The sequence below is a fragment of the Embiotoca jacksoni genome, unplaced genomic scaffold (genome assembly GCF_022577435.1).
Source record: "Embiotoca jacksoni isolate LCO1_2020_lvr unplaced genomic scaffold, fEmbJac1.0.p SCAF_6, whole genome shotgun sequence".
Lineage (NCBI taxonomy): Eukaryota > Metazoa > Chordata > Actinopteri > Embiotocidae > Embiotoca > Embiotoca jacksoni.
The window spans coordinates 20,856,654-20,867,500 of record NW_027185414.1 but is presented as its reverse complement, the minus strand read 5'-3'; the positions used below and the strand labels follow the sequence as shown (position 1 = coordinate 20,867,500).

Sequence of the window (10,847 nt, the reverse complement as noted above, 5' to 3'; positions counted from 1 at the left end):
ACTGTCATGAGACTTTGGTAGATGTTTACGATTTCATGTTTACAACTGTGCTCTGTGTTCATGTGTGTTTGCTCCAGGATCATGTTCAGCGGGCAGCGCTGTGACTTGTGACAAGTGTCTGCAGCTCAATCCTCACTGTGCCTGGTGCACACAAGAGGTAAGCAGCCAGAATTGCACATACAAAACCAAAACATGTGGGCATACGACAGCAATGCACTCAAAAACATATGAATGTGGGTTACAGATTAGCAGAATGTCACTGCATGTGAGAAAGTAATATACTTACGGCATGCAATAAAACAACCTCGACCTTCAGCCTGTAAGCAGCAAAATGTGTGACTTTCTCCTTCATGCCTCAGAATTTCACAGACTGGTTTTCAGTCACAGAGAGATGTGACACACTGGATATCTTACTAGGAAAGGGATGTGCCAGGGAACAACTGGAGTTCCCTGTTTCCGAAGGCCGAATCCTCCAGGATCGGCCGCTCGGGAAGAAGCCGGGCAACGCAAACAGCACTCAGATCTCCCCACAAAAAATGTCCCTCAAGCTGCGGCCTGGTATGCAATCCAAAGTATTTTGATTTAATGATTTGCCTCCAGAAGTGGGTGTTCGTTTATAAGAGTAAGGCGTTGATTTTGCTTTTGCACAGGCAGTCAGGTGACTTTCCAGGTGAAGATTCAACACACAAAGGACTATCCTGTGGACATCTACTACCTGATGGACCTGTCGGCGTCCATGATCGACGATCTGGTGATGATCAAAGACTTGGGCTCCACTCTGTCTAAAGAGATGGCACACCTCACCAGTAAATTTCGAATGGGCTTTGGCTCTTTTGTGGAAAAGCCTGTCCTTCCCTTTATCAAGATCACAGAAGAAGAACTGGCCAACCCCTGCAGGTAAATATCAAAACATTACCAGCGGCATCAACAACATCCTCTGCTCTGATCAAAATCATGTGGTATCTCAGAAAATCATACTTTTCCAACATACTTCTCTTGTGTTTTGCAGCAGCGCAGGCGTCACCTGCCTGCCAACATTTGGCTATAAACATGTCTTGTCTTTGACGAGCAGCACTGACAAGTTCAATGAGATAATCGCTATGCAGCGTGTATCTGCAAACGTTGATGTGCCAGAGTGTGGCTTTGACGCTGTCATGCAAGCAGCCGTTTGTGGGGTGAGATTGTGCATTTATGATTTTCTAAATGATGTTAACTTGGATGTTAGTTTGTGATTCATTTACCTTACCAACTTTATTAGTCAGTGCAGTTATGTGTCTCCTGATAGGACAAGATAGGGTGGAGGAATGATTCCATGCGTTTGCTGGTGTTCGTCAGTGACGCTGACTCACACTTTGGGATGGACAGTAAGATGGCCGGCATTGTGATTCCCAACGACGGGCAGTGTCACCTGGATGTCAACAATGAATACTCCATGTCCACAGTGCAGGTAAAGCTTCAGTGGATCTTTGTAGGAAGAGCTTTTTGTTTTGTATATTTATACATTATGTGGAAATTTTTTTTAAATTTTTTAAATTTAAAAAAAAAAAATTATTCAAACCCACAATCACCTTTTTATTCAGGAGTATCCGACTCTGGGTCAGCTGGTTGATAAAGTGGTGGAGAACAACATCTTGTTGATATTTGCTGTAACCGAAAAACAGGAACACAACTACAAGGTAACATTTCATTCCTATAATGTTAATAATCTTTTTCCTACAGAAGAAGTCCAAACTGGAAAATGTGTTTGTGGCGGCACATATTACACATATTTATCTATTGCGCTGCATTCTCATTCAGCCTGTTAGAACTAGCCCACTTTTTCTTCCCCGCTCTTTTTTCCGTACTTTTCTTTGCTTTTAGGAACACGAGCCGAGTCTGCTCACATTTGCTCAGCGGTTTGGTTGTTTATCTATTATTTTTCTCTTAGAACTATGCAAATCTCATACCTGGCGCCACCGTTGGAGTCCTGGCGGCAGATTCGCAGAACATCCTGGAGCTGATTGTAAAAGCATACAAAGTAAATAAAAAATGTCAGTGGTCTGGATGTGCTGGTAGAGAGAGAGAGAGAGAGAGAGTGTGTGTGTGTGTGTGTGTGTGTGTGTGTGTGTGTGTGTGTGTGTGTGTGTGTGTGTGTGTGTGTGTGTGTCCGCCCGCAGGCACGCACAGACTAGTTAGTAGAAATAAGACAGAAAACACCTGCCATCACAAAAGCAGTGAAACTATCTTTAGCAAATGTTAAATGCTTGAACCGCGAACATATACATGTGAAGATATATCATGCCTGAGTTCTGTCCATCATCATTTTTACACGGCAGCCCGTAGACACTGTCTCTGTTCTTTCTTATTCTCGTGCTTTTCCTCTTTCATTCTTCTCTCTATTACGTTTTCCCTCTACCTCCCGGTGCTTTGCATCAGCATGTTTGGCAGCAAGTTTCTGCTTGTCCCAGCTGTTTGATGTCCTGGTCCCCTCTGCCTCTGACTTACTCTTTCTTCCCCACGCACACTCTCTCTATCGCTCTCTGCCTGTCTATCTCCTGCTCTCTGTGTCGTTTTGTAAATCCCCCCCGGCAGCGCTGACTGGTGGTGGGTGTGCAGTCCTCTAATTACTTCATCACTTCTGTCGTTTACGCCCACATTTAGTCTCTGCCACACCGAGAGCAGAGTCCCCTGTTATCACACTGATTGTAGATGTGGTGCTTGAAGGAAATGCAACACAAACAGGTATATTTTAGTGATATTATAAAGATGATTAGTATTTATACTTACCTGCAATTTTTTATTTTTTTATGTTGGATGCGTAGTGGATGGATATTTGAGCCTACACACTTTAAATACCCTGCAACATATTTACTGAATAACACTGAAGGCTTTTGATTCTGTTTCACCTACTTAATCCATGTTCAGATGGGTGCCTCCCATAAATGACCCAGTTTTGTCCTTCTTAAGACTTAGACTTAGACTTTATTAATCCCACAGTGGAGAAATTTAGTCATCACAGCAGCATAGAAACACAAAAAGGTGCACACAAAAAGAAAAAAAAAAGTACAAATAACTATACATAAAATAATATAGATACAAATAATTATTATAGAAAAAAATAAGAGCAATAAATAAATACACACACACACACACACACACACACACACAGACTATATATTCAATAACAAATGCAATTAAATACAAATAAATAAATACAGCTTGGGATGAATGGAAAATGTCAGGTGCCATGAAATGAAAGGAAATGAACAGTGCCATGTTATTTTATGGTGGTGTTGAATAGTGTGACAGCTGTCGGAACAAATGACCTCAACAACAGATACCAGGCAGTACAATTACAAGCCTTACAGGAAGCTCATTATTAACCCTTTGTTAACATTCAGACGGCCCATCACAGAGTTCATTAGTCAGTCAAAGACAGTCTTTTCTCCTTAGCCGTCAGTTTTTCCTCAGGTGCTTTGTATAGCACAGCACACCTGGGATGATGACTCACCCAAAAAGAGAGAATTAGATAGGAGGGTTCAAACTGTCGGCACATTACAGGTCAGCGCAGGGTGAACGTATAATTCAACTTGGAAATCCCGCCTTATGACAACAAAAGTCAAAACATTAATAGGATCTTTGTGAGTTTTGGGAGAGGAAAGCCTTCTGTTGAGTCACTGTGCTGCCCAGTGCTTTTCCATACGGGCTGCTATAATGTACATGAACTGTTTTGCAGGAGGTGCGTTCAGAGATTGAACTAGAGGTACTTGGAGACACAGAGAAGCTGCAGATGTCCTTCACAACCATTTGTCCAAATGGGACCGTTCTCCCTGATCTAAAACACTGCTCCAACATCAAAACAGGAGAGACGGTCAGTTGCTTTTGCTTTGAATTGTTTTTTTCTTGGTATTTTTACAGCACCTTTCATCTAGGCTGGTGCAGTTCAAAGTGCTTCAGAGGCAAATTTTGTCAAGCTACTGAGACAGATTAGATAGCAGAGAAACAGTAGAACCATTGTAGACACCAAAAATAAATAAAAAACAGAGACACGAGATTAGAATATGAAAGAAAATAAATATGTTGTTACAAAAGGGAACACAATAAAGATCACAAATGGAAGACAATAAAAGCTACCATAAAGACACTCATGCTTCTGCCTGTTCTAACAGCTCAAAGTATAAAATCTAAAAGCTGCCTCATTGGTTTATATCCTACTTAAGATCAAGTCAAAGTTTCATGGCACTGAACCTGGGTCATACGACATTTAAACATGACAAGACAAACAGTCCAAGACCAAGCAGTGCTTTATAAACTATTAAAATATTTTTTTTTAATCAACAACATATAGAAAAACGTGCATGGGTGTAGTGTGTCGCTTGCCTGCGAGGCAGGCAGAAGTCCTAGCAAATGCAACTTTAGGCCATTTTCTCTCTCTGAGCTGTAGCACTTGAAATGAATAGCTCAATCTTAAAATGGGGGTTTATTACACAACTTCACCTACTGTCAAGATGCACAGAGAAGGAACAGGAATCAAAACAAATGCAAGCAAAACCTGTAGTCTATGCAACGACTTTATGGGTAGAGGCGTTGGAAGTTTATACTTTTTTTTTTTAATTTCTGATTGATTGTAGAGAAAAGAAATAATTGATTCATTAATTTATTAATCAAGAAAACTACTACTTATTGGAGGATCAAAATAGTCATACGTTGTCACGCTAAAGCCAGCAATATTACATCTTTCTTATTTTTAACAAAGCCTATGAAAAACACCTTTTTAAAAAAATTGGGTTTCAGATGCAAAGTTGAACCTTATCTTGAAACAGCTGTGCACTGTAGTTTTTACTGAAGCAAATGTTACTCTGAGGGAGATTAATTACTGCATTTGTTGGAGAATATTTTCAGGGATGCATGAATACACGTTTGATTTCTAGTACTTACGGCAGTCGGATGGTTCATGTTGGATTTTTTTTTTTTTAATGAATTATACTGCTCATGTTCTTCTAAATAAAGTAGTATGTCACTCAGTGAAACAGATTTACTCTACAGCACAGTGGTCTGACAGGTCAAACTTATTAGGATCCGTTCATTGTGGTCTTGTTTTCATGAGACCTCGTCTTTGCTCCTCAGGTAGTGTTCAATGTGTCCGTGGAGCTTCCAGGATGCCTGTCAGGAGTTCGTCACTTCTCCCTCAAACCGGTGGGTTTACAGGACAGCCTGGAGGTGGAACTGGAGTCTGTTTGCTCCTGTGACTGCCAGCAGCCTCCCAAAGCAAACAGCAGCCAGTGCACCGAGGGCCAAGGGGCTTTCCAGTGTGGCGTGTGCGAGTGTCAGCCGGGGTTCCTGGGAGCACAGTGCGAATGCAATGAGGAGAGCACTTTGTTGAGTAACTGCCTCGCCAACGAAAAGTCCGAGATATGCAATGGTCAGGGGCAGTGCTATTGTGGACAGTGTGTGTGTCATGCGTCCAGCTTTGGCCGCATCTACGGACCTTACTGCGAGTGTGACAATTACTCCTGTGTCCGCTCCCGCGGGGAGCTATGCGGAGGTGAGTAACTGCGTATTATTGTTCTGAATTATTCACATGTTTTTGTGGTGAGCCTGGGTTTGTGACAGATTTTGTGCTCGTAGGTCACGGAATGTGTGACTGCGGTGAGTGTCACTGTCACAGCGGTTGGACAGGGGAGTATTGTAACTGCAGCACCAGCACTGAGGCCTGCGTGTCGGAGGACGGCGTCCTCTGCAGCGGCAGGGGGAAATGCAAGTGCGGCCAGTGCGTCTGCTCTGTTCCTGGAGCATCTGGGGACAAGTGTGAGAAGTGCCCAACGTGTGGAGAAGCCTGTAGCTCTGCAAGGTGAGAACACATTTACGTCTTTAAGCTCAATAAGGGTGTAATGTAGACGACTGTGTCAGCTTTACCTCTATAATTGCTGTTTCTGTACCTGGAAGATATAAGATGTTGTCTCCTTATGCCACATGATCTGTCTGTTCTTTTGAGTTCAGGCATATCAGATTCTGGTCCCCTTGTTCACATGTGTCTACACCTTCCATGTAACATCAAAAGACACTAATGTCCCCAACACAGCGTGAAGAGATTTCCTTTCTCCATTGTAAAGCAGCTGTCAGGGTTAATGCCATTTGATACCACTGTTACAGGGGAGACTGGCGATATAGAGTGAGTGAAGCCTTGGGAAAACGCTGATAAGTGACCAACACTGTGTTTCCTCTGTACTCCTTGTGTCAATGATTGAAGCCTCATTAGATTTTAGCTTCCCAAAGGTTACTGTGTCATCTCTCAGGCAAACCTGACCTTTTGTTTTTTTCTGTTTTAACACCAGGACCTGTGTAGAGTGCTATTTTCAAGAAAAGGATGATGCTGAGTTGTGTGTTCAAAAGTGCAGCGTTCCTAAAATTTCCATCAACACAACAGCAGGTAAAGGACTCAATAATCTATCTGTTCTGTGTCTGAGAACTGTCAATGCTGCTTCACTATCAGCTCAGAGGTTATTGAGGTTGCAGCTAGATAACTGCAACTGTTTAATGATGCCTGCGGACCTTTGGCCTTTTGTTGGATGTTCCTATCGATCTCTTTATCCCAGTCACTTATACACACATGCACTGTTTCCTATTTATCTCTCTTATTGTCACTATAAAATGAAGCCCCCCCCACCCCCCAAAAAAAAAAACAAAAAAAAAAACAACTTTTACCCACTGGTGCTTTCAAGTTGAACTGTTAAGATCTGAAACGTCTGAAAAATGTATTTTGTGTTGCAAAAAACTACAATAAAAGCCAAAAGCTTCTTTTACGTCATCCCCATTTGGTTCCTGCTTGTCATCCCTGTTTATACAGTAACTGAAGTGTGTGTGGTGTTATGACAACCAAACTTGAATGTCAGACTTCCTTGGAAGTGATGAATAAGGAGGAATTTACAAAACAGTCCTGTTTATCCGAATTGCAACTGTCATCATGAGAGCAAGCAGGATCTCAAGCAGGTTTCAAGTCTATGCAAGTTGCCTGTCATTAGTCACGGTCATTAACAAATTTAATGGAAGTACTCACACTCAAGTAGTGTGACTTTCATCCACCAGTCAAAAACAACAGTTTCCTTCATAGGAAACCTCTTTTCTTCTGGCGTAAGAAGCATCCCCTGTACACTTCTGATGCATGATGACCTGCGCTGTAAATGCTTGTTGCCACGACAGTTGTCTCTCTGAGCTCGGTGTTTTTGATAGTGGTATCAACACAGAGCCACGCTAGGCTTCAGCTTGGGTCAGTGATTTGGAGGAATGCCGACTTCCATGGACTCGGGTGTCTCTCTGAAGTCTGCACCCCCCTCTCTCTAACACGACACCATCCATGTCCTTTCGGGTAGCGCGGGACAATGGGGAACATATTATTTACCTTGTTGTACAGGCAGCACTATTGTGGTGCATGTGAATAGCCAAAGGACCTGGTCTTCCTTTATAGCCGAGTTGATTTTAAAGCCGCTGTACTTGTGCAAGCTGAGAGGTATATCTGATTATCACAGAGGATATTCAGGCTTCAGATGTGAAATACAATGGGGTGGTCCGCACACATGAACACACACCAGATTGTAGTCTTTGATATGGAAATCCCACTGACAGCCCAACAGAGGAGGGTATATCCTTTTACATCCTCAGCACAAAAGGGAAGATGATATACAAATCGCTCGTTCCTTATGGATATGTATGTTCGCATTTCCTCTCAGATTATGACCAGAGCCCTTCTATGTCATGCATGCTGATGATGGAAGATGAGTGCTGGGTCTCATTTAATGTGGTACAAGGTGAGACGGGGCCCACTGCCTTCAATCTGCAGATGTACGGTAAGCTTTACAACAACATGTAGAACACATTAAACAGAAGGGAGTTCTGGCGTGAGTCTCATCTCCTCCTCTGTCCCTTCTCAGGATGCCCAGAGCCTCCCAACATCCCAATGATTATCCTGGGGGTCTCCCTGTCTGTGGTGTGTATTGGCATGATCCTGCTGGGGGTGTGGAAGGTGCTGGTGTCGGTCCACGACCGTAAAGAGGTGGCCAAGTTTGAGGCGGAGCGGTCAAAGGCAAAATGGCAGTCGGTAAGACCTTGAAGTTGTTTACGAGATAATGCTTGTAATATTTCTTATTTTTTAAAGGAATACCATGAAAGCACCAAAATCAACACTGAATTGTAATTAACAAAAAATTAAGCATTGTCTGTGTGATTATCTAAAGCCTGATTTAGCGTCCCCTTCTGTGCTAAACCTGCACAAATGTATTTTTATCGAGTACAGTTGAACAATTATAAAGCTAAAGAACGTATTTAACATTCATTTTGTAAATTACAATTATCGCATTGTGGATGTTTATCTCTGCCAGTCATTGAAGTTGCGGTTCACATCCATGTCCGTACATATAATATATTGTATTAAAGGCTTTGAAGGAATTTGGCCAATAAAATTGATTCTGACAGTTGTAGCCATGACGGTTGGCAATGCTTCAAATATAGATGTTGCTGCAAAGAAGCTACAAATTCTAAAATGTGGATGCTTCACACACATCTTCATCCTGATAGCACAGAAGATCAGATTTAGATCAGATTAGTGTCACCGATTCAGTGTGCAATGGTCACAATCTCCTCTCGTGTTCCTGAGTTATGGCATTGAATAATTGCAGAACATTTTGAGGTCACATGGCAATTGACCTTTGACCTTTGGATACAAAATGTCATCACTTCACCATCTTATCCTATTAGACATTTCTGTGAAATGTTTTCATAGTTATCATATGAATTGCTTGAATTATGGCCTGAAATTAGTTTTGTGAGGTCACTTTGACCTTTGGGTACTCAATTCTAAACATTTCATCTTTGAGTCTATTGTTTGAGCCAAATTCCTGAGATACCACGTTCATGAGACTGAGCTGGATGGTACGCATGTTCAATCATAAAACATAAGCCGTAAGCCTCATGCGCTGTTGCAGAGGCATAAAGATACAGAAACAGTGTGAAAATAACAAATTCAAGTGATGAGAGGGGAAATCAGGGAAAATGTGAGAAAACCAACCGTCCAGATCATAAGATTTTTTTAAACTCGAACACTGGGCTAAGATGGCTCCGTCAGAGTATTCAGCTTCAGTTTATTCACTGTGAAAAAAATTAGTCTGTAAACACTGTTCGCATTAACATTTGTTCAGCCACTCCAAAGGGTGAACCAATCAGCGACCAGTGTTTTTCTACATGGTGTTTCGGCGCATATGGAGGTCAATGCCGATTAGTTAAACGCTGCTCCAGTAGTTTCCAAATTCACCTGAGGTCTACGTCCAAAACGAGTAAATGACTAGAAGCAATTCTTTCTGGAGCGTATCCAGACCATGTTTTCACACAGTGAATTTGGATCTGTTAACAACAGGCTTATGTAGCTTTCTCTAAAAGTAAAAATATATATTTGTGACTTGTCTTTAAGATTTATGATTTGACTAAAATGTGCGTAGGGCTGAGGACCACAGTCAGGGGACGTTGGACAGTATAGAGACGGAAAAACCGAAAAAAAAAAACACGTTGTTGGCTTTGATGTTTTCATGGAAACTTGTGACAATAGCAAATATCTAGACAATCTGAGCCTTAATGTATTGGTGACAATATTTTGATAATCTCTTTGTGTGTGTGTGTGTGTGTGTGTGTGTGTGTGTGTGTGTGTGTGTGTGTTTCTTCTTGTTTCTCTTCAGGGGACCAACCCTCTGTTCAAAAGCTCAACGTCTACATTTAAAAATGTAACTTATAAGAACACACAAAGAGAAAAGATTATTTCAATGAATCACTACTGATGATAAACTGGAGGCAACGCAAGCCCACATCTGAGTGCACTTAAGTGTGTGTGTGTGTGTGAGTGTGTGTGTGCGCGCGTGCGTGCGCGCGTGCGCGCGTGCGCGCGTGTGTGTGTGTGTGCGTGTGTGTGTGTGTGTGTGTGTGTGTGTGCGCGTGTGACAGAGAGACACACAGAGAGAACATTTTATACTAAAATACGTTTTGTATGAATCTCTGTGTTAACTCAGAGATCCCAGTAGAGCCCACTGTGAACAGACAAACACTAGATGGTGAACTTGCTGCTGTAAAAGTGCACTGCTGATGTACTGTTAAACACTGAATGTTTCTGCTGCGTGGTCCCACACAAGTGTTTGTGTAATGCAACCTGCAGCTTGGAAAGGAGGAGTCTACACTAGAAGTGGTCTACTACTGAAATAAACTATTTTATTGAATAAATACATGTAATAAATGTAAATATACGGGTGTATGTTATTTTATTTTGGTTTTTTTTAATATTCTGTTTGTTGTTATTGTAAAGCAAGTCTGAGCCTTGAATGCAAAAAACTGTTTTGAGTTCAGTGGCATATGGTACATAAATAAAGTTGAATTTTGACTTGAGAAATAATTTTTTTCAGCTTTCAAGCTTAATTGAGTGTTACTTACTACATAGTTTTAACAGACCCTCACAGATATTGATTAGACTGTTTTGTTTGTGGTATCCCTTAATTCTCTCTTTTCAGGCTAGCAATGTAAAAGTAAGCATTTACTAAAGAACTTGTAGGGCGAGATTTCCAGCCAGATAAACTGCTCCAGGTTCACAGTGTGTCACTTGGTTTATTTTTTGTTAATCTGATCTTTTTGCTCGCATATCTAACGGAAAATAGTTGTGTCTTATGTTATTTTGTATTTTGTGGCCCTGTCCTAAAGGTTTTGTGGTACAATCCATTTTTAACTATAATTGTATTGTTCTCCCAGGGTGTATTTAGTTAAATAAATTTCTGTTTCTTTGAAATGTCACACAGAAGTCCTGGGGTCAGAAAGGATATTATGTTGGAGTAGCCTACTGT

At 41.5% G+C, this 10,847-nt stretch overlaps 1 protein-coding gene across 3 annotated transcripts in view; it reads left to right on the top strand.

The window, feature by feature from the left end:
* Nucleotides 1–10,405, top strand: part of itgb6 (integrin, beta 6) — a 13,400-nt gene extending 2,995 nt beyond the window's left edge. For 2 of the 3 annotated variants that reach the window (XM_069174368.1, XM_069174367.1), the window contains 14 exons: nucleotides 78–157; nucleotides 360–558; nucleotides 651–897; nucleotides 1,010–1,175; nucleotides 1,286–1,447; nucleotides 1,581–1,676; nucleotides 1,928–2,017; nucleotides 3,716–3,850; nucleotides 5,107–5,524; nucleotides 5,608–5,830; nucleotides 6,315–6,409; nucleotides 7,707–7,823; nucleotides 7,908–8,074; nucleotides 9,702–10,405. In XM_069174368.1, coding sequence (XP_069030469.1) covers nucleotides 78–157; nucleotides 360–558; nucleotides 651–897; nucleotides 1,010–1,175; nucleotides 1,286–1,447; nucleotides 1,581–1,676; nucleotides 1,928–2,017; nucleotides 3,716–3,850; nucleotides 5,107–5,524; nucleotides 5,608–5,830; nucleotides 6,315–6,409; nucleotides 7,707–7,823; nucleotides 7,908–8,074; nucleotides 9,702–9,800 — 2,294 coding nt within the window. In that variant the 3' untranslated portion in view covers nucleotides 9,801–10,405. The remainder of the gene's footprint in view (nucleotides 1–77; nucleotides 158–359; nucleotides 559–650; nucleotides 898–1,009; nucleotides 1,176–1,285; nucleotides 1,448–1,580; nucleotides 1,677–1,927; nucleotides 2,018–3,715; nucleotides 3,851–5,106; nucleotides 5,525–5,607; nucleotides 5,831–6,314; nucleotides 6,410–7,706; nucleotides 7,824–7,907; nucleotides 8,075–9,701) is intronic. The other variant, XM_069174369.1, reaches the window with a different exon arrangement.
* Nucleotides 10,406–10,847: the final 442 nt, after the last annotated feature.